The sequence below is a fragment of the Malus sylvestris genome, chromosome 2, assembly GCF_916048215.2.
Source record: "Malus sylvestris chromosome 2, drMalSylv7.2, whole genome shotgun sequence".
Taxonomy (NCBI): Eukaryota; Viridiplantae; Streptophyta; class Magnoliopsida; order Rosales; family Rosaceae; genus Malus; species Malus sylvestris.
In genome coordinates, this window is record NC_062261.1 from 17,907,189 (window position 1) to 17,930,502 (window position 23,314).

The window sequence follows — 23,314 nt, forward strand, 5'->3', positions numbered from 1 at the left end:
TGAGGGGGATAAGGGGTGGGTCCCCCATGTAAAATTTTTTTATTTAGTTTTTAATATTTAATTAATTTTTTAATATTTTAATAAAGTAGGCCCCGTCTCAAACCATGTCACTATTTAACGAAAAAATTGACAGACAAACTGACGGAATGTATGACATTGAAATTTTTAAAGATGTGATATGCAACTGTGACTGACCTAATAATTGAGGTAGTTTTATGTAATTTACCCAAAAAGGCATCACTGCCATTTTTTGTGGAACCGAATCCCTTCTTGAGCATGGGGATTGGAGTTTGCTGAGCAATCCATCCGTGCCCTTGAAATTTGATCCAACGACTACAAATAGGGAGCCCCTCGAAAAGTTATAATAATTACAACCATCGGATCAAATTTCAAAAGCCCGGATGAGTTGCTCAGCAGGCTCTAGTCCCGATGCTCAGGAAGGGATCCGGTCCGCTTTTTTGCATCCGTCTGATTGCCCTAGATCATATGGTCCTATCCCTCACAAAAACACTTTGGGATGAGCAAAACCCATATCCAATTTATTTGATCATCTGCTATGCCACCTTATAAAATCTCTCTCACTCCCTAAAATCTCAACATCTGATCCATTGAAGCGGCAAAAGACACCAGATCTCTACTATCCACTACTTTGAACCCCATCAGCATCACAAATCTGACCAAATCAACGGTCCGCGTTACATACCATTTTCCAGTATAGAATCGTAGAGAAACCCCTCACCGAACCGTCACACTCGCCCTTCCGCACCATCAGCCATTCAGCACCCAGAGGAAGTCCATAGCCAAATTACCCTAAAGGGCCTCTCTCTTTGCTTCTCTCTTTGCCTCTCTGGAATTCTGGGTCTTCCTCAAATTGCGCAGAAACTGATAGGAGGGTTTTCTGAGGGAAGTTTCGGGGTGTTGCTGGGAAAAGGCAGAGTCTTTGAATCTATGGAGGCTTATAAGAAATGGGTTAGGGAGAACAAGGACTACGTGCACTCCTTGGAGTCTCTGGCAAATGTGAGCTCTCTCAATTTCTCTAAATTTTGTTACTTCATTTGTTGATGATTATCAATTTATCTGATATTTTGTGGTTTTTTTAGGTTTACTCGATTTTTTTATGCTATTTGGGTAAATGGGTTTCCCATGAACTTAGAAATTGTGACTTCTGATAAAAAAAATGGCAATTTTAGTGCCTTAACTTTGAATTAGTGCTAGTGTTAGCTGATAGCCTTAACTTTGAATTAGTGCTAGTGTTAGCTGATATAGCTGTTGAAGGTTTATTTCTTCCCTTTTGATAAAGACATATGGCTGTTAACAATTGCCCTCTATTACTCTATTATATATATATATATATATATATATATATGCACTGTGTGTGTATATATGTTTTGCTGATGCAATTGACATATATACTTTGGAAACAGTACTTATGGTTGTACTTTTCGGATTTCGGATTAAGAAATACTCTCAAAGTTGCATTTATGTTGTTTGGCTAATTTTCTGTCAGTCCCTTTTTGGTTTTCTTCTTCTTTATTAGCAATCGTAACTCATAATTGGCGAAAATGCATGGAATGATTGGCCTTCAATTGTGTTTTATCGTCTATTTTTGTTATCTTAACTGGATGGTGAAAACTTTGTACAGGGATTCACGTGGCTTGTACCTGAACGGTTTTCTGAATCAGAGATAGGACCAGAAGCAGGTTTTTTGAAATTTTGGTAACATTTGGCTACTTCTTGTTATAGCTTAGAAGTTGGCAGGAATCCTTTTGCTTCTGTTAGTGATTATGTGGTTCTCTCTGGAGTAATCCTACACTTTAGAAAAGTAATTTTGGTCGATAAGAAAAAAACGAAAGTTATCAAAAATTAAAACAAAGGATTCGAAATGTACATTTAAAAGGTTTCAAACCTTAAAATTGGAATAGCATGTACAATTTGTCCAATTTTCAATTGAATAACCTTATATCTTAAACCGATTTGTAAGTCTCTTTCCCGCTGCATATTTCTGTGAATATACATATCATGCAATGCAGGAATTGGTAATCTTTTCTTAATATGTTTTCTGCAGTAACTACTCTGTTGGGAATAATAAGTGCTATCAATGAACATATAATCAACACATCTCCTACTTCAATGCATGTTGGCTCTACTGAGGGTTATTCTTTCCCATATGCATTGTGTATATCTGCACTAAAGGATTTGGAAACGTTGGTTGAAGTAGTGTCTCAACAGTATTTCGGTGATGAGAAAAAATGGAATTTCATTGCTATTATGGAAGCTACAAAGTAAGGACTATTTATTATATTCATAAGTCAGACGTTTTTCAAGAATTTATTATATGTCGGATTCTATTTATTGCCTTATTGCCTCATTGTGGATTTCATTATTCATCAGGGTGCTAGTTAGGTTAGCTTTGTTCCAGAACAATGGATATAAGATGCTTCTGCATGGAGGAGAGACACCAAATGAAGAAATGCATGTTGAAGGTTCAACTCCTCAACGTAACATGGGTAGTTTTATGAAGCCTGGAGGGCAGCTTGGGCCTGGTTACTTAAGAAATAATCATGGACAGGACCCGTGGAATTTAGAAGGAAGAGCGCTATCTGCATTGACTAGGTTTGGAGAAAATGCTAGGATGGTTTCAGAACCAGTGTGGTTACGCAGGGTTCAACACCAGCAAGCAATTATGGAGCCTCCAAGTAACTATTCAAATAAAATTTATTTATCGGTTAGGGTATGTAAGCATAAGTTATATGAGTTTTTATTTATATATATATGTTGTTTCTTACAGCTCCAGTGGTTGAGAAGTTGACCCTGTCCACCTTATTGTCCGAAAAAGGTCTTCAAGGGGCGTTTTATATCTTTGGGGAGGCTCTGTTTATAACTAGACCACTCATCTACGTTTTATTTATTCGAAAGTATGGAATTCGCTCATGGATTCCTTGGTTCCTTTCTCTGGCTGTTGACGTTACTGGGATGGGCATTCTTTCACGAATTACATCATCCAGGGGTGGTACAAAAGAGCGGCAGTTTCATCTTTCTGTCTCTGAAAAGAATGAGGTTAGTGTTTCCAAAATTCTTACCTTCTCTATTCTGATAACCTGTCGTATCTAGCTTTTTTATTTTTGAAATTTGGTGCTGAATGACTCTTTATTTTATGGCATGGATTCAGCTTAAAAGACGAAAGTTGTTGTGGGCACTTTACCTTATGAGAGATCCATTTTTTAGCAAGTATACCAGGTAATGCCGAATTTCAGAATGTAGTTCTAAGTTTCGACTGACGCTGTTGCCACCCTTCAACTACGAACCCCACCACCTGGTTTTTCACCCTCTCAATATTTTTTTCCAGGAAAAAACACTTGATACAGCCTGCCTACTAACATTACCAAAGTAGCAATATCCCTAATTTCTTATACTTTTGTTCGTGAGAGATTGCAGTGTCCATGAAGAGTTTTGACGGGGTTGCAATGCTATGCTACTACTCTGAGTTAAATTTAATGATAGTTTGCAGGCTTTTCTAAGGAAGAATAACTAATGTCTTCTGTTATTTTGGTTGTCATATATTTCAGGCAAAAACTCGAAAGCACCGAGAAAGTTTTGGAACCAGTACCTATTGTTGGGTTTCTTACAGGTTGGTTTACATTCCCTTCCCTTGTGTTTTTCCTCACATTTTATGTTGTCCCGCTACTTTTACAAGCTGAGTTTTTTATTTATTCATGACCGAATCTTTGAACAACAAAATCTTTGGTTTGTGCAGGCAAACTTGTTGAGCTTCTAATAGGAGCTCAGACAAGGTATACTTACATGTCGGGATCATAAGATGGAAACCACAGTGAGTTATGCTTTTTAGAGTTTGGCATCTCTTGCAGGCAAAGATGTATTTTGACGTGTTTCTCAAATACCGACGATTGTGTCCTGTGGCTGTATCGAGTTTGTTAGGAAAGGTTCATGGTTGTTTTTAGCAACTCAAATTTTTTATAGAATTTGTGGAAACCTGTTGATGAAACTTACAAAAGGAACACATATATGTACAATATACCTGAGTTAAGAGGTCTCAAATCAAGATGTACGCATGTAATATGGCTCGATTGAGAGTTTTCTCAGAGATTGCTCGTCGTTTTTACCTTCGCGTCTCAAACATGTAGACTTTCACTGCTCTTATCCTTGGTAGCTAGCCTCTGTATTTTCAACGCATGGTTCATTGCTTTGTGCATCTAGCCTTGTTCGCATCACAACCCCTCTAAAGAAAACAAAGTGATGCTCAATATTCTGTACAGTTACACTTGTGTGCCTTCAAATGCCGTCGATTACTTGCTCCATCGATTACAACCCAAACACTATAAGCCAGCTTGTGGGTAGGAAATTTTCCCCTCAAGTCTCCCTCGCCTCTCTCTTTCGCTCTCATTGTTTTTCCTCTTTTTCTTGCTCCTCTCTTACACCGGAGGACACAAGGGGAATCCGGCGACCTCACAACCTCTTAAACAAGAGGTCGGCAACAACAGATTTGAAGTGACGTTGACCATCCTTCGGGTTCCATGTTGAAATAAGAGCGAGCAAGACAGGGAAGCAGAGAAAGAAAAGAGGGAGAGAAGAGATTGGGGTTCGCCGGCGGGGTCGCATGGCGGCAATTGAGGTGGGTGGTTGATGGTGTGCTGGGTGCTTGGCGTGGAAGGGTAGGGGTGAACATTATGGTAGGGATAAATTTGGAATTCAGTTGTCAAAAAAATTATGCTTATTGTACAAAATCTAACATTTTTTAATTTTTAAAGTGAAATGGGCAGGTGTTGAGGGAATAAAGATCATTTCCGGATCATCTTTGTGAGAATCTCAAAAAATCATGTATCATGTCCGTTCATTGTACATCGTGCAATCATAAATTATATTATCTAAGGGCCCGTTTACTAATCTGTAATCAAAATAGATGAAATTGGATTGAGGGGGAATTGAATTGAGGATGAATTGAATTAAGGAGGAATTGAATTGAGAAGAAATGAAATCCAGATTTCCATTAAAACTGTTTACTAGTTTTCTGGAATCGGAGTATAAATGGTCTTGTTTGAATATAAGTTGTTTACTAATTCATTTGAATCAGAATGAAAATTTGTATGATTACTAGAATGCCCTTTATTATAAATAAATATTTTATAAGAACTTATAGGAAATCAAGTCAATTGATATAAAATTAAAAAAACAAAAAAAAAACTAACCAACCAAACCCCAACCCAACCGTTCTCTCTATCTCTGCCTCAATCATCTTTCAACAAATTGAAATTCACGGAGGGTTTGAGGTCTATGGGAAGTGCTGGTTGTGGTGATGTAATTTCTTCGAAGTTTAGTTTACTGGGTATTTCATGTTGATTTGAATGTGAGGAGTTTGGTTTTTAGCATTGTGTTAAAAAAAATAACTAAAATGAGTTCTTCTTCATCTTTCGCTTGATCTTGTTTTCTGGTTGTCGTTGTTGTCTAGGAAGATAATGGTGGGCATGTGGCCTTTGGAAGACAGGAAGGGGGCGGTAGTGAGGGAGAAGCAAGTCTATCAAAGAGGATCCGGAAAGGATCCGGATTCGTGTTAAGGTCCTATTGGTTTGGAACTCCAGGTCCTACAGCAAGTCTATCAAAGTTTCTAAGATAGTCAAACAATGGCATGCATCTTGATTCTTGACCCTTGGATCAGAGATGCTCTTTAAGCATTGACTGGGAAAAACATAAAACATTAAACCAAGAACGAAATCACACTGAGAAAACGATAAAACACACTAATCCAAAAGAAAACCCTGCCTACAAATGCGATATAGTTGAAAAGTTTAGCTGAATGCTTAACAAATCCAATCCACGATCAGACCCTTGAGCAGCCGAATGCTTAACGAAAAATATACCGGCTCTGTTGAATTACCAAAGTACAAAGTAAAAACATAGGCATGACTAAGGATAGACACGAGGGGATGAGACCCCCATTGACACAGTCAGTGGAGAAAGTGCACACAACATTCAACCCGGCACATTAAGGATTTAGTGACCGTACTTCTGAAACTCCCACTCGCTGTTATCTGAATTAACAAGAAAACCACAACAAAAGTTAGGAAAGAAGGCACTGTCGTCCCATAACGGGAAAAGATCTAATATAAGAACAGGAAGGGGATGACTAAGGCAAAAATCTTACCCAATGGGCATACTTGTCGGGTCTTGAGCCATCGGCTTATGCAGTGGAAGTGGAATGCATGGTTACAAACCCCTACAGAGATAAGAAAAAGAAAAGAATGAAGTTTAGAGAAACATGCACCACGTGCTTAATGGTAAATGCAATAAATATAACGAAATGATAACCGAGGTGCCCATACAAGAAAACCATCACTACAAACACCCATTTCAAGCATTAACCAGGAAGGTCATATATGACTTAATAGACCAGCTTCAAACAAATGTCTTAAAAGGGAATGATTTGTGTTACGGGAAAAGAATGAATTATGCTATGTTCGAAAAGATAGTAAACAGAAATTGGTTAATTGGTAAAGATACAAGTAGTTGATGCCCCTGCCTAGGAAAGCCGCCCAGGAAAGAGAACCAAGGAAAAAGGAATTTGTCTTCACCATATTACTATTATCTCTAGAGTCAACAATTTTATATAAGGAACCACTGACAACAGCTTTGAAGGCACATACATAAAAATAAATTCACGCAAGCTAATGCTAGATAATTACAAAGCACAGTTTGGTAACACCACTTCAAGAAAGTCTTTGCCTTTGACTAGACAAGAATCTTAAACTCTTTGCCTTTGATTAGACAAGAATCTTCCTTTCATAAAACTAGGAGTTTCCGTGTTTGTTTCTTTATATCTAAACACCTAACAAAAGCATTAAGCACATCAGGAAAAGTCTCAAACTTCATCTTTGCATGATCGTATGAGCATATAGCTCTTAACCTTCCCTATTAGGCTTGAACTATAAAGAATAAAAAGAACAAGCTTCCCAATTTCGCAGAATATATTGGGGTAGAAAAAATGGTGAAAAAACAAGAAACAAATCAGATAGCCATAAAAATGACAAAGCTTTAATAACTGAAATATTAAATACTAGTGAACTTATAAGATACTTATCAATGGTGACACATCATACATGCACTCTATGTAAACTGTGCTGAATCAGAACCTATCAAGGGCATATACATTAACTTGAGGAAAACAAAATCAGTACCCAACATAAACTATTAGCTATACATTAACTTAGGTAAACAAGGGTTTGAAAGCAGAAGCTTACCCCAAGCAACCGTGCACTCCTCACTTGTGGCACTTGCCTGGTTTGCTTGGCACTCAATGCCTATTCACGACAAAACAGAAAATAACAATCAATAAATAAAGACGGCCATCAAGACAATAAATTCAATCTATGCAAAAGTAAAGTAAAAAACTCACAGAGATCCATGATATGGTTCCTGCAAATGGCACAGTTATCAACCACAATATCTGCACACAACATGGCGAAACAACATCAGCGACCTACTTAAAACCAAATTAATCGAAATTCTCCAAATAAAACAGAGGAACTAGGGTTAGGGTTTAGAGTGGTTACCCCAAGCCCAGAGAGCTACAGCATTCCACTTCTTAATCTCAAATCGCTTGGGCTTTTTGGTCGACGAAGGACCTGCACTGCTCGAACCCTCGCCCGCCGGAATCATTGGAACGTCTGAGTCTAGTGTTGCCATTGCTTCCCTGCAAAGTCAGAAAAACAAAAACCTCAAAATCCATCGTCTTACACCAAATATCTACCAAAATTGTCAGAAAAAAGAAAAAACCCCAAACAAAAATTAAATTTATAAAATTCAGTAATATTTCCATGTTAGCCCCAAAATTAAGAAAATTACAGAAGTAAATTCCATGAAAGCTTACTTGCAGATCGGCAACAATAAATTACACTATAAACTTCCGGAATATCAAATCATGTATAACACTAAAAAATCGATAGAGAAAGATATCGAAGAAATTACAAGAAACCAGAAACGACCCAAAACTAAGAAAATCGAAATCTTCCAGCACCCAAAAATAAAATCCCAAAACTGGGTTAAACTTTAATTCAGATTAAAATAGATAAGAATCCGAACAAACAAAAAATTGATGGAAAATTGAAAAATCCTAAAAAAAAAAATTTGACGTACCGAAAGGATTGCGATCGTGAGCGGCAACGAAGCTTTGCTTCCCTTGCTGTAGAGAAAGAAACGGAGAGTTTTTCCTGGAACGAAAGACGTGGGAGAGGGAGGGGCGTGGATTATAAATCGGGGCGGGTTTGTGGAGTGGGTCGGGTTTGTTTTGTTGCTTTCGGATCTTGTGAGAATACTTTATGTTGACATCCCATTTGATTACATAACTTTTGACCAAATTAAAAAGTTGCAACACAATGTTGTCACTCCGAGTTATCTTATGAGTAAATTATAAATATGCCCCTGAAGTTTAGTGGTTGTTTTATTTTGGTTCTCAAATTTTTTTTCCTTCACAAAAGTCTCGAATAAAAACAATAATGATGTCATTTACAAAAGTTTAAGACTAATTCACTTCGGGATGGTTTGGGAGTGAGGTGCTTAACAAAAAGCACCCATGAAAAAAAGCTATGAGAGTTTTAGGTGTTTGGTAAACTGAAAAAAAAGGGCTTATTTTGGAAGCTGCTGTGAGAATAAGCTGAAATTAAAGGAAAAAGCTGAAGCTGCTATTTGCAGCTTTGGAAAACTGGCTTTTTTTCAAAGCACACAGAGCTACAGTGCTCCTTTAATGAAAATACCTACTATCAGACTTTTTTTTTTTCTTTCCAAAAGCACTTTTACAAAAAAGTTTACCAAACACTCTGCTGATTTATTTCACAGCCGCTGATTCTCACAGCACAGCCGCTTATTCTCACAACAGTTTTTTTTTCAAAGCACAGCAATACCAAACCAGCCATTCGGCATATTTGATGTTTGGAAATGGACTACGGTGTTGAAAGGGTTGGAAAAAATTTCTGAAAATCCCAAACCAAATCGAAAAAGTCTCGAACCCAAACCGAAAAATCTTAAATCAAAACCATTCTGAAGTTCGGTAATCCCATCCTGAAAAATACTGAAATATTCAGTATGAGATTGGTTTTCAAAACTTATTTATTCGGTATTCCTGAAATCCCAAAAAATACCAAATATTTGGTATGGGATCGATTTCCAAATATCAATTATTCGGTTCCCACTTCCCAACTCAAAAACAGGAGCCTTTTGGCCCTCTCTTTCTCTCTCTCATTATCTATCTGCAATGTCAACCCAGAAAGGTGAAGCCACCTAAACCTTCAACTCAATCCAAACCCAAGGCAACACATCCTTACTCTCTCTCATTTCTCATCTTTGGCCCTTCACTCGGTCTCAAATTCTTTCCATCTCTCTGTCTCTCGCTTCTCGAATTCAAAGCTCAACAGCCACCACCCTCTCACAGTCTTTCTTTGACGAACTTTCTTCGCTCTGGCCACCACGACACCTCACGGCTTCATCCTCACCTCCGATTCTCTCAATTGATTCTCTATGTGGGGTTTCATATAAGGTTAGGGTTTCAAATTGGGGCTTCATCCTCACCTCCGATTCTACCTGTATTTATATCTTTTCTTATGCAGACTATGATGTACCTTTGACAACAATTCAAACCTTTTTTGTGAGAATGCATGTTTAGGAGCTTGCATCATTTGTTCTTGTAAGGTTCTGTCTAGTTTACTCGAAAAAGAAAGTTGCTTTGATTATAGGTGGAAGTTTCATTAGCTTGAAGATTATACTTTATAAAAGTGGTACTGATCTCCTGGAATTGATTCTCTCTGTAATTGTTTACAGTTTCTCACACAGAAATACACATGAGCACATGCATAGACAGACATTCTCTCACACTTATCTTTTGCTTTGCTTCTTACTTTTTTTGTTACTCCTTGATCAAATAAGTTGGTGTTATTGGAATCTATATTTCTTACATTGCTTTTCCAATGGATTCTGTCACCGTACCTTGGGTACCTGACTGCCTGAAAACCCAAAATTATTTCAGGATTCCCGATTTGTCCAGAAATCCTGAAACTATTTCGGGATTCCCGAAAATTTGGTTTGAGATTGGTCTTGAAATTGGGATTCCTGAAAACTTCGGTTTGGGAATCAGGATATAATTTTCGGTTTAGCATCCCATACCGAACCATCCTTATGACGTCATTGAAGAAACTTTTTAGACTGTATCAGACTGTCAAAATGCAACCCATAGAGAGAGAGACACAGAGAAGGCTAGCATCTGCGTGTCTCAAATGAGATGGAAGAAGAGATTATTCGGGTTCTAAGCCAAAATTTGTTTATTGCAGTATGCATATCACTACAACATTGAAACAAAAACTTAGATCGATATAGTGATACACATATAACAAAATACTTGATCATATAATCTAATGAAATCAGTTATAATCGATTTTTTGAATTTAAATTAGTTTTTCTAGTTAGGTCAATTCAGAAAACAAGTCCAAATTGAACCAACTGATTTGGTTTGGTTGTTTTTGTATGTTCCTCCAAAGTAATGCATTGCGTTTCAGTAAGTAGATTTTTGGGCATTTTAAGTCAAAGTAGAGAAATTACTAAATGCTGTGCAAAATGTGGTCAAGTGTTACTTGACTTAGTGATTTTGGTTAAAGTAGGGAAATTACTAAATTGCCGTGCAAAACTGAATTTTTTCTTTTTTATCATGCAGTGTATTATAGTTATCCCAAGAAATTTATAGAATGCCCAAACAGAGATATGTTCATATCCCATTCCACAAGGTATCATCAGATACGTCACGTATATCATCAATCAATCAGTTAAGCCAAAATGGCGACAGAAATGAAAGGTTGAAGTCCTCGAGAGGCAAACAGATAAACCATCCTTCCCCGACTCCTCATCGCCTTAGAAGTGATAAGCTCTTGGTTTTCGACCAGATTGTTGTATGTAGGTTCATAACAGTAATAAGAAAGCTTGAAGATTAACAGCTATGGCGGCAAGAGAGAAATAGACACACTTAAGAAGAAAGAAAACTGATTCCATGCAATACAACTCTAGGTAATTACACAATTATCCTTTCTGCCTATTTATAGTAATAAGGTAGCTTATTAAGTAAGCTAACCTCCTAACTAACTACATCTTTAGGATCATGACACCTATCATTAATAAACTTGTGCACAAGAGGAAACAACCAGGTAAACTTGGTGTATTCATCAATAAAACTGACATAGTAGTTATAACCTTCAATCGATACAACTGGTGAGGGACTCCAGACATCACTACAAATTCTTTGAAATGGCTTCACAGATACATGTGAGTTAGAAGGAAATACTTGTCTAGACATTTTTCCATTGAGACAAAAACTGCATACATGTTTCTCTATATCTGATTTATACAAAACTTTAGAATGAGACAACATACTATGTAACACATTACTAGGATGTCCTAATCTGTGGTGCCACAAAGAAGCCTTCATCATTTGCCCAAGAAATGCTTTTGGATTAGAAACACCTTGCTGCTTATTCTGCTGCTTATTCTACTTGAAAGATAGACTCTTTGGGATGTAATACGGACCTCCACTACTCCTTTCTTTCATTAGGATTGCCTTTGTTGCCTTGTCCTGCACCCAAAAACCATATTTATCTAGAATTACATAACAATTGTTATCTTTTCATAATGTATACATTGATAACAAGCTAAGGAACGTGCAATATAGTAGCAAGATATAACATTTTAGACTTAGTTTTGAGAGAATTGGAACTAGTATTTTTCACAGGTAGGCACTCCCCACTCCTAACAGTGATTTTCTAATCCCCTTCAAATGGTGTTAATATCTGCATATCATTAATGACTCCTGTTATATGATGAGTAGCTCTAGTATCCATAATCCAGGTATGATTTGGATTGAAATCAGAGGGAGTTTAAGAAGTCATGTCATTAATGTCTCTTGTCATATGATGAGTAGCTCAAGTAGTATACATTCCAACCATAAAAAACTGAGTAATACTCTGAGACTCCTTAGCTGTTCTCTCTGCACTCAGTAGCTGTGCTTGGAACTTCTTAAGAGATATAGATGACTCCCTAGCCACAATAACTATCTGTTGGAAATGTGCCCTAAAGCCAATCATATGATGATACTTTACGGACATTTCACATGTTAAACTAATCTAGTTTAATATAAAGGGCAAAGATTATTGTTTGAGCCGTCTCATATAAATGTTATATGCTTAAACGATAAAGTCCAAGGAATATGTGATTGGGAGAATGTGATCTAATGAAGTTAGATTCATGAGACCATTCTTTCGTAGACACATCCTAAATGTTCCTGATCATAGGATTGCCAATTGGGCATTGACAGTCCGTTAAGATCAGTACGTGCTATGTCTTCTCTCAGGGAGAGTGACTAGTCTTGAGTCATTGGTGTGTGTGACATCAAGACAAGTACGTAGGTGCTCAATAGAGAATGAGTTCACTGAACACGATCAACGAAGAGTTCTCATATTCATGTCACATGAGAACTCATGGTTGGGATAATGCAAAGTAGTCCTTTGACCTGAGGCATCACAGTTGTCTTGTGGTTAAGTACTTGATCTTTGATTATGTCAAACGTCATTCCATTGGAGTGTCCACGACATCGTTGGGGTTAAGCCACTTAGCCATGGAGGCAAGTGAATGCGCAACAAGGGATCTCTAACCTTCAAACCGTTTGAGGGAGAATACTCTATGATATGATTTAGAACCTCTGGCCAGAGTATGAATGAGATTTAGAAATGTCGTTCTAAATCACATTCAAGGTAATCATATAAGCACACGAATCACATTGGATAGTAGACATGAATAAATAAACTATCAAACCAAACAATGTGGTCAAGAGTATTAGATTAGAGAAAGACCGTATTGCATTTATAATCCTAAACTGAATAGGTTCTCCACCTCTTCTGATTAGCTTGGGTAACCATGATATGCTGCTAGGTGTCACTCTTGGTTTGTGGAAGCCCTAAACGTGTATAATCACTAAAGGGAGAATTGAAAGTAAGTTTCAATTCACAATCGATGTAAAATGGTTTTAATCGCCCACTGCCTCGCTAAAAGGAACCTAATGGATCGCACACCGTGTAAGGTGGAGATTGAAGAAACAATGGAGATGAGTAAGAATGATTAAATGATTTAATTATTTATTTATGGCAAGGATTAATTAATATGTTAATTAATTAAACGAATAAGTTCGTTAAAGATCTCGGGATAATTTTGGACGTTTAGGCCCAATGGGCTTCGAACGTCAAGCCCATTGACTTAAGTTGTATGACAACTTAATTCACAAAAGCCCAAAAGCCCAAACAACACCCTAAGGCCGGCCATATGGTTAAGGGTAGTGAACTTGGACTTATTTACAAGTTTGCCACTCAAATGAATAAAGGTATAAATATGACTTTATAGCCAAAATTCATTTAGGGTTTGTTTTGGAGAAAATTGGAGAGAGCATGTCTCTCCATTTCTCTCTAAAGAGGCCGGCCCCTTGGAGGGTGCATCTAGCAATCCCACTACTCCAAGGTCACTCATTTCTTCTCCAATCTCTCCTTGGTGAAGAGACTTAGAGGTTATCAATTTTGGGAACTTGGAGAAACCTATTCTTCCATCCAAATCCATAGATTTAAGATGCAAGGAATGAAGGCCCTCTCTTTGGGTGATTAGCCTTTGCTTATGCAAAGAGGAATCTACAAAGGTATAAATCTCAACTCACTTTGTTTTGAGTTGATTAATGGTTCACCAATCTACTAGGCTTTGAATTTCATGGTTAATGTTTTGTTTTTAAGTGCATGCAAGCATGATTCCGCCTTTAATTGTTAATTGCATGCTTATTGATGTTGCTTAAATGAACATGTTTTCACAAAATATTCCTTCACTATCTTGATCATATTATACTCAGAGGATAAACCAGCTAAAGCTACCACAATCAAATCATTATCTGAAATGGTTTCTCCAGCAGCAATTAATTGATCATTCAAACCTTTAAGATGCAGCAAATATCATTCCACAGAGTCAGACCCTTTCTTAATAGTGTGAAGTTCGGTCTTAAGATGATTAATTCGAGCCTGAGACACACTCTAACATATCGATAATGAAGATTGGTCCAAGCCTCAAATACAATTTTACTACCCACTACATACTTTATTACTTAATCTCCAAGAGTAGCTATCAGCAAGCTCAACAAAGCTTTATCAATTTTAACCCAATCCTTATATGCATGTGTATGTTCTTTAGTCACTCCATCTTCCAAAGAGATCAAATACTTAGGAGGACAAACATTTGTTCCATTAAAATAGTCAAACAGATCATAGCCTTCAAGCACAAAACAAAACTGAAAAGACCATTTGGCAAAGTTGTCTTCTTGCAATTGAAATGTGAGCATGCCTAATAGACCATCAATCTTAAAAGAAAAAGAGGCCATGATGAATTAACAGACAGATCAATCAGCACACTGTCACTAGTATGTAGAGAAATATCCTCAGGCTTCGTGCCCTAATTTCTTCCAATTCACAATTTTAGAGGAACAATGATACTCAAGCTTCGTGCCCTAAATTTTTCAAATTCACAATTTCAGAGAAAAAATTATACACAGGCTTCGTGCCCTATTTGCTTCAATTTCTATCAATCAAGACTTCAATAAAAAACGATCGTGCCCAAATCAAAACATATTCATCAAATTGCAACAGTTGAAAAAACAAGATTCAGCTTCGTGCTCAAGAATCTATTGACAAATTCAGATATGGCTTCGTGCCTTGAACGAAAAAGGAAATCGCAAAATCCCTAAACACTATTTATAGTAATGAGGTAACTTAATAAGTAAGCTAACCTCCTAACTAACTACATCTATAGGATCATGACACATGTCATTACATCTTAACAACCATAACTAATGCCACATCATCACTACATCTCATATGATAACTCAATATAGGTTACATCTACACCTGTAAACGGATTAGGTTTATTAGATTTGGGTCTATTTTGATCCGATCTGTTAATTTAACGGGTCACTCAAACTTAACTTGTTAAGTTAACGAGTCATTCAAACTCAATCTGTTAATCTAATAAGTTACCCGTTTCACTCATAACAATTCTTTTTTTTTTTTTTTTAAATTTTGCATTCCAATACAAATGACACATATTACCTAACAGCCTAACACCATGTCTTGCTTCAACACCGTAATTTCTGTGAGTGCAGGCATGGAAATTGCTTTAGGACCAACATATTTGGAGAGACCCATGTTTTCGTTTCAAACACCCTCACTTAGCGGGTGCTGATGGGTCTCGTGGGTTGAGCCAAAATAACCTGTTATCTAAAGGGTAGGTGGTTAACGGAACCCGTTAAGCATTGACCCAAATACTAATTTAACGGGTGGGTATGGTGTAAATTGCCAAGTCTAGCTTACAGTTACATCCTACTCCTCTTCTATCCCTTCAAAACTAGTGCTTATCCTCCTACTACTACTCGTAGTGTCACGGCCAATGATACAATTGCTTGCTAAAACTCTCACTCACTCCCACCCTTTAGCAGGAAGAATCAAAGGTTACTCTGTGGTCGAGTGTAATGATAAAGGAGTTGTTATCAAAGTCCGAATAGCCAACTGTTGGTTGTCAAATATTTTGGAACATCAAAATCTCGGAATGTTAAAAAAATTCCTTCCCATGGAAATTGAATGCCAAGAAGCAGGCACGGGGCAACTGCTTCTGGTGCAACCTGCACCGTGCAAGTCAACTTCTTTGAAAGTGGTGGAATGGAAATTGGGTTGAGCATTTCACATAAGGTTTGCTGATGCATCCACTTCATGCACGTTCATGTATTGTTGGCCCAAAACTGCAGCCCTTCAGCTCAGCATTGACAGTGAATTGATGATCAGGCAATGTTGCTTCCCAAATTCGGTGCTGCATCTATTTTTCCTCTCCTATATTTGTCTAGCTCGTCGTCACAGCAGCCACCGCCACCCAGGTATGAAGTTGTCGAAGTAAAGTGCATAATGAGGAGGTATGTGTTTGATCCCCTAAACATTGTCACTCTGCAATCTAATGTAAGCCAGTTCTATTCGGTGTGTCGAAACCTACACGCGTACAAGCAGTTTCAATGCTCATTTCGAAATGCGCAACGGAAGCATCTAGATCGCACATGGGGAGGGTGAACCTGCACAAAAAGCTACCATTCGAAATTTGATTCGAACAAGGTTTGGCAACAAAATAATGAGTACAGAAACCTGAGGGAGATGATCATGGCTGCAACAGTTGCTGTAGGTTTCCGTTTTGTGACGTTGATTTGGAAGGGAAAAGCCGACATGGGAGAGCTCGGCTAGGGTTGCGGTCAAGAATATAAGCATGGTTGAAACCATGACCTTATTTTCTAACTAAATTAAAGGCTATAAAGTAATATATGTTACAATTGAACAACCTTGAATTATCCCAAGTGGTCTTTTACCACAATGGTGAAAAAAAGTTGAGCTCTTGATTAGCGGCGTGTGTTCGAACCCGTAGCTAATCTAACAAAATTTATCGTTTGACAAAAAAAAAAAAACCTCGAATTATCTCGTATTTGTATCACCATTAAAATTGGAAGGACTTGTGAGATCTAAGATTAATGTGTTTAGGTTCTGCAAGTCAACTTGAAGCCTTTCATTGTGTATATAGCCTCCTCATGCCACCTTAGGTTTGACGAGCAAAAACGCCCGTCCTCTGCTGCAGAGAGTACCAGAAGTATGATATTGTACCATCTGATTTATTTTGCTATTCATATTCCTTTTTTACATCATGTGTAAAAAATGAAAACTCCAAGCAAGAGATTAACTTCGATGCATAATTGTTAAAAATGAGTATAAAACTAACTTGTAATCACAACAGCATTCCATATTACAGATCAGAGATAAACATTGACTAAAAAGCGTTCATCCATGCTTAAAAAAAGAAAGCACATAAACAGTTTGCAGTATAGCAAAATCCATAGCCAACAAAAATAGGCATATTGTAGAGCATATATTTTAAGAAATGCCGTCCAACTTTCCGTTTAATAATATAATAACATGCAAAATTTCAAGATACAAAACTCTAACAGTAGAAAGGACCAGTGAATGACGATAAACACGTTATATCGTAAAAGAAAACTACCTCAACATGCCATCCATCCACCACAAATACATCTAAAGAGTAGCCATCGACCGTCAAGAAGACATGTGCTTCACATATGTAAAGTTCTAAATCCGAAAGGAAGGAAGAAAGCTACAGAAAAATGACATAAGGTAGAAAGATGCAACCATACTATGGTTCCACTTCTGCAGTTATCTTGGATTCAACAACATAAACAACCGATATAATATGTATCAAATGTACTAAATAGCCTACGGCCACCCTTAAATGTATTTTCCACTTATTTCAGAGTTTTATAGCTATAGATTTATAACTTTATATTATACAAAAGAAATTATAATGACAAAGAAGTCTTCAAATACAACGTCTTCTCTCAATTATATTTAATACCCAAACTTATTGTATTGAGGTGCCATCGTGTTAAGAGTCTAGACTCTATAATCGACACAAAAACATCTGATGGAGAATCATAAAACATGAATGAGAGTTCGAACCTGAATGAACTTCCTAGTTCATGTAGATTCGACATCTCATGGTAGAGTTTCTCCATCTGCCCTTGCATGTCGTATATGAATTCCATTTCCTGCAAGTTCAGCAGAGTTATGGAGTTAATTCTAACCGAACGTGGACAGACCGGCCAATCAAGATTTGGTTAATTGTAATTGTAAGTCTAGTTCGGGCAATCAAGTAAAAAACTTCGTATTGAATAACTAGGCATATTTACACTTTATATTCTTTTTTTGGTTTCCTACAAAATACATTTTTGGATTAACACCACAATGAAATAGATGCAAACATCAATTACCATAGATACATAATTTGCACAAAAATTGATTTCAAGACTACTCAATTCAACATTATAACAATATAGTTTCCATCAGGCGCATAATATCATCTAATTGCCCTCAACACAGCGTTTAGTGATTGTTCTAGGAGTAGACGTTTTATACTTCTCTCTGTAGTTGAATTGAGAAAAAAAACCCCCCCCAAAGTTCAGAAATCAAGAAATAGCACCATGACCATAGATTCACAATTAATGACACACCCTGACCGGAGTCGAAGTATGCTTGCCGTCACCCGAAGGTGACGTAACCAAAAAGGGAAGTGAAGCATAAAAATATGGATAAATTTAAACTAAAACTAACATTTATTTAATCTAATGTAGCGAGTGCGTATTAGTGGAAAGAACCCATAAAACATTAGTGTTCAAGGCATAGATGACCTAAAAGTGTGCAGTTGAAACTAGATAAAGTACTTAATACACAACCGGGAAAAATCCCTTACATTTATTTATGGATATGTCAAAACCACCGGATATTCCTCGTACGCCACAGAATAAATCAGCTAACTAGGACCTGGAGGGGCGAAAAACAGAAGGGTGAGTGGGCAAAAACAAAGGTTTATAAAACTCATTTATTTTTTGAACATACTAACCCCTCGCCGTAAAACATGTATAGTTTCCAGAAAATCATACTATATATAAGTATGAAATCAAATACAAATCAACAATAAAACTAGAAGTATGCCAAATATCATATCTCAACAGTAGTATAATAAAATTAGGTGCTTATCAATCTATGATGACACACAAGTTCATGCAGAGGATTTCTGACATGAGCAGGATTGGGTGTAATCATAATATACACTCTAGTGCTACAATCATGTGAAGACTGGCGTTATTCGTGGTTACATACGAGTCGAAGTTGCCTATTGCAACCTGTACGATAAGACTAGCACCTACTTGGATCCAAGGCGAGCGTGCAGTGCGGATGTGAACATACACATGAAAGACTGGCCTTGGCCCTGGGCGACCACTAACACCGGGTGTAGCAATGTCTGATGAGCAGGTAAAATGCATATGAACATGCCATAACAGTATATAAATCTCAACCACGTAATAACATTTCTAAAATTAAATAAAACATAAAACAATCCAAAAGCATTTGTGGAAACTATAAAACTGTATATATATATATATATATATATATATATAAAAACAAATACCCACTCACTAATACGTCGATGGATTGTAGCCTCCTAGCCTCGCTTAACCTTGTACGTCCTCGAGATAATTTTTTCCTATATGCGAAACAACTAACAATAATTAATTAATAAGGACATATACGAAAAGTCTAGGAAAAACCCCCATAGTTTGCCCAAACGGAAGGTTTAAATATACGAAAACATTCTGCATGAAGTCACGGAGCCGTACACGTCGGCAGGAGGCTCATGCACCACCTAGCCCACGACCACACGCTCGCCCACGCACAGGTCAGAAGCTGACAGACTTAGGGAATATTCTGTCAGACTTGACAGAATATTTCGCTAATGGTAACGACATCAATTAACGACATTACCTGACGACGTAAGAATATTTTGTCAACTTTGACAAAATATTCTTCTTCTTCTCCGATGGTCTTCCACCTTCGGCATCGCAGTCTGGTTCGCCGGTTTCTGGAAAAAAATTCAAATCTTTATATCTGCTTCATTTCTCAACCATTTTTTGACAAACTTTGTATGGAAATGAAGTTGGAGAAGAGAAGAACAAGATTGTACCTTCCAAAAGTCCAAAAAGAACTTGGAAAATGGCTGAAAAAGCCTCGAAAGCTTTGGACCTAAACTTGACGTCCCAAAACCATGAGTTTCCTCGTCGGCTCCACTTCAAAACTAAGTTAATGGCCTCGGGGAATTGCCTAGATGTTTCCAAAACTCCCAAGATCGTGCAAATCAAATGGAAACTCGTCGAAGAACGAACACCCGAGTTGGAGCTCCGAGTTGGGCACTCAAAACTCGTCCATTCGTGATCGGTTGGTACGGATGAGTTCGTAAGGATGAGAGGATCTCGATGGTGGTGGTTTTAGGCTCGATCTATGGAGTTTGATGATGGTCCTTGGTGTTGCAGAGAAGAGAGAGTTACGGGAATGAGGGAGAAAGAAAGAGAGAACGAGTAGATGAGAGAGAGAAGGAGACAACTTCTGATTAGGCAAAGATGAGAGAGAGAGGTTTTCTGATTGGGTGAAAATAGAAGATGTCTGATTGGATGAGAGATTTGAGGAGAAAAGTTAATCGGTTGGTGATAAAAAGTAAGGCACGGGTCAGATTTTTAAAGAGAAAAATGATAGGGTTTTGTACAACGGAAATCACGCGAAATCTAACGTGCCTTATAAAAAACAGTGGTTTTCAAACACTAAATAATTAACACACATGTGTACAAAATCTACCCGTTGTTAACTCACTTTAATTAGGTGTAACTTTTTCGTTACAAGTTCAATTCGGTTCTAATTTGCATTCACGCGACCATAACAACGAGTACTATTTAATTACAATAACAAGAAAAATAATTAAAAGTCGAATAATTACGTCTATGTCAGATTCCACTTTTGCGAAAAAGGACATAAACGTCAATTTACATACTCGAGGAGAAAATTAGGGATGCATTATCACAATTAATCTGATGCAAAGGTGAGGAGGAATCATTTGAGACCAACCTCGAGGTTGGCTATCATCAGAATCATCGAGAAACATGTCGAAAAACTTGAACTCTATATCAAGGTTGTGGTTTTGTTAATCCTAAAAACTACCAAGCCTACATGGTGCGTTGGCCGAGTAACTAATGAATTAACTGCGTTCTTCGGTTGATGCAGGGCGTGCCAACTAGTCGGCCGAGCTCAGCTGAGGAGTAAAATGTGTTGATGTTGCGTTGAGCGCACAACTGACTTTTCAATCTTACGACTGCGGCCGAGGAAGGAACACGTCTTGGCCTTTGGGTTCTAGAACCTGAAGACAACGCTACTAATTTTGTGAAGTTCACAAACCATCGGCGCCGGATTCGGTCACAATGATTATATTTGTAAGGGTATAAGCACGCTGAATCGACACTAGAGTATAGAGGCACAGATACTAAAAAAAGATATATGTTTTGATGGTAAATGTGGTTCGGCCGTTAGAATGCCGAACTCTAAAGCTTACTTGTGAGTATCCAATCATAAAACAACTCGGCATTCAATGTGTCAAACCCTAGTAAACTGTAACACCTTATCTCACCGAAAAGGTTAATAAGATGACCTCTGCCAATAAAGACCTGAAAATCTTTCTCGACCGAGACTTGGATAAATAACCAGTCGGCCTCGACGCAGTACTGTTTATCCATACTGAAGGTGTTCCGCGGTTGGCTGGTTCTACGGCGATAATGTTGTTTATCCAAACTGAAGGTATCATCGGTTGCCTTCATAGTGCTGTTTATCCAAACTGAAGATGTGTTGAAGGAAAAAGAAAATAAAAATCTCAAGGTTGTTGAGAGAGTTTGCGCATGGCAATTTGTGTGTTAAATTAGAGGGGCTTTGAATAATGCACTCATCCCTTTATTTATAGTAACAAACCTGCTTCTGATCAAATCAAAACTATATTTGGATTAGGACTCCTTACCCCGATCCAATCTTATCTCGGCCAGTCCTACTCCTATTAGGACTTTGAACTCCACCCCTTATCAGGCCGCATTCATTCCCAAGTTTCAGCATTCTCATCCTGCTGAGACTCTTTCTTGTATCAGGATTCAATTACCCCATCCGTTCATCTCACAATAGGACTCACCCATTTCCTCTTTATATGGAGTATTCCACTTCCTGATAAGACACGGGCGGCCTTGGTTATGTGGCCCATGAACCGAATGACCCCCAGCGACCCTTGAGCAAAGTTTCCAAGTCGAGAATAATTCTAAACTCAGCCCAAACCAATATTTTGTGTCCAAACATTGCCCCCTCACTTCTGAGGTCATCGACCTACATTCCTTGGTCGAGCCTCGACCTTGAAGAAGCAAAACCCCAACCTAAAACAAACATTGAACCCTCTCGAGAAATACCACCATGTGTATTTATGAGACATGGTCTCATGATCTCGATTCTCCCAACCGTCTTGCCACGTGTCGATCCTTTGGTTAACCTAGCAGCCCTTAATCATGACCCTCGAAAATGTGCGACAGCTGAAACGTCTACTCTACATTAAATCCGTCACAACATGCAATAGTGTATCCTTAAACCGCGAAAACCTCGATCTTTTCACCTGAATTCTCTGAATATCCACAATGATTAGTGACTTTCCCGCTCGATTCTACCCCTAATTTTGAAAATTAAACATTTAACCTTCCTTCCAAGATGCCTATAAATACCTGAATCCTTTCAATTCATACTTTACACTTTCCAAAACCCTTGAAACCTTCTTGCCATTTTGCTTTCAAAATCCCAGAAAACCCCAAGCTCTTAACCCAGAAATCCTCAAGTATTCATCAATGGCCTCCTTCATCTCCCAGCTTTCTGACGAATGCAACAAGTGCAAGAACTTCATCGATCGGAGTGCCGTCAAGACTCTGCGCTTCGAGAGTGATTTAAGCACCACTCATCAAATCATGGGACCACTTTTCAAGGACGAAGTGCCATCGTCCATCACCAACCTCTTCAAAGACCAATGTCTGACACCCTTGCTGCAAGGGTTTGATTGGTCGAAGTGGTGCTTGACGAAGCCCCAAGAAGCCTAGCCTTCGACCAACGCAACCTGGGCGGCCTGGGTTGAACGGATGGAAAGATTATTCGGCAAAGAATTATAGGCTCTTGGCATTTACGACGCCATTAAACTTTCGACCATGGAGATTGCCATGGATAAAAAACTCCGCATGGCAGCTCTGAGCTTCTGGTGCTCGGCCACCAACACCATGATCTTTCCCTTTGGCCCTATCAGCCCTACCATCATCGACATCTCAGCTATCCTTGGAACTTCTCCCTCTGGCATCCCAATAGATGTCGCCCTTTTTAGGTGCCCGTCAAATCTCGACCTCAAAGCATTATTCGACGAACGGGTCGTCGAAACACTGAGCCAAGAAGGTCAAGAGCCTTCAAAAAAAAGAAGTTTAGAAGTTGCACAAGAACTTCTTCAACTACAATGCCCTCATCCTCCACTTTGCTGGTCGGGGGGAGGCGAATCTGCAGAAGTGAGAGCACGAAGCCTTCCTATTTTACTGGTACAACAAGTTTATCAGTTGTACCAAGTCAAATAAGTGCTTGGTAGAAAATATACCGGTGGCTGAAGCCTTGGCTAGTGGTCACTTCCAGGCGCTCAGTCCAGCTATCTTTGCCAACCTCCTGCGCTGCCTGGCCGAAACGACCATCAACAAGATCGACCCGTACCAGAACGAACC

The 23,314-nt window shown here is 38.2% G+C and overlaps 2 protein-coding genes and 1 long non-coding RNA gene across 7 annotated transcripts; 2 read left to right on the forward strand and 1 right to left on the reverse strand.

The window, feature by feature from the left end:
* The first annotated feature begins 657 nt into the window (after nt 1-657).
* LOC126613781 (peroxisome biogenesis protein 16-like) lies at nt 658-4,120 on the forward strand. 3 transcript variants are annotated; one of them, XM_050281372.1, is made up of 8 exons: nt 658-1,017; nt 1,643-1,700; nt 2,066-2,282; nt 2,392-2,696; nt 2,789-3,057; nt 3,170-3,237; nt 3,567-3,628; nt 3,755-4,120. In XM_050281372.1, exons 1-8 carry the CDS (start codon nt 949-951, stop codon nt 3,814-3,816), a joined length of 1,110 nt encoding a protein of 369 aa, XP_050137329.1. In that variant the 5' UTR covers nt 658-948; the 3' UTR covers nt 3,817-4,120. The 3 variants fall into 3 exon arrangements, with proteins under 3 accessions (XP_050137329.1, XP_050137331.1, XP_050137330.1); XM_050281373.1 differs by having other exon boundaries at nt 944-1,017; nt 1,643-1,716; XM_050281374.1 differs by lacking the exon at nt 1,643-1,700 and having other exon boundaries at nt 897-1,017.
* Nucleotides 4,121-5,710: 1,590 nt separating this feature from the next.
* On the reverse strand, nt 5,711-8,326 carry LOC126613785 (RING-box protein 1a). The gene is made up of 6 exons (XM_050281385.1): nt 8,146-8,326; nt 7,563-7,702; nt 7,406-7,456; nt 7,251-7,310; nt 6,158-6,229; nt 5,711-6,044 (listed from the first exon to the last, which is right to left on the reverse strand). Exons 2-6 carry the CDS (start codon nt 7,693-7,695, stop codon nt 6,007-6,009), a joined length of 354 nt encoding a protein of 117 aa, XP_050137342.1. The 5' UTR covers nt 7,696-7,702; nt 8,146-8,326; the 3' UTR covers nt 5,711-6,006.
* Nucleotides 8,327-9,084: 758 nt separating this feature from the next.
* LOC126613787 (uncharacterized) lies at nt 9,085-15,282 on the forward strand. Of its 3 annotated transcripts, none has more exons than XR_007620190.1 (3): nt 9,115-9,541; nt 10,709-11,997; nt 15,224-15,282. It is a non-coding gene; the product is annotated as an uncharacterized LOC126613787 (long non-coding RNA). The 3 variants fall into 3 exon arrangements; XR_007620191.1 differs by having other exon boundaries at nt 9,119-9,541; nt 10,709-11,889; XR_007620189.1 differs by lacking the exon at nt 15,224-15,282 and having other exon boundaries at nt 9,085-9,541; nt 10,709-12,001.
* Nucleotides 15,283-23,314: the final 8,032 nt, after the last annotated feature.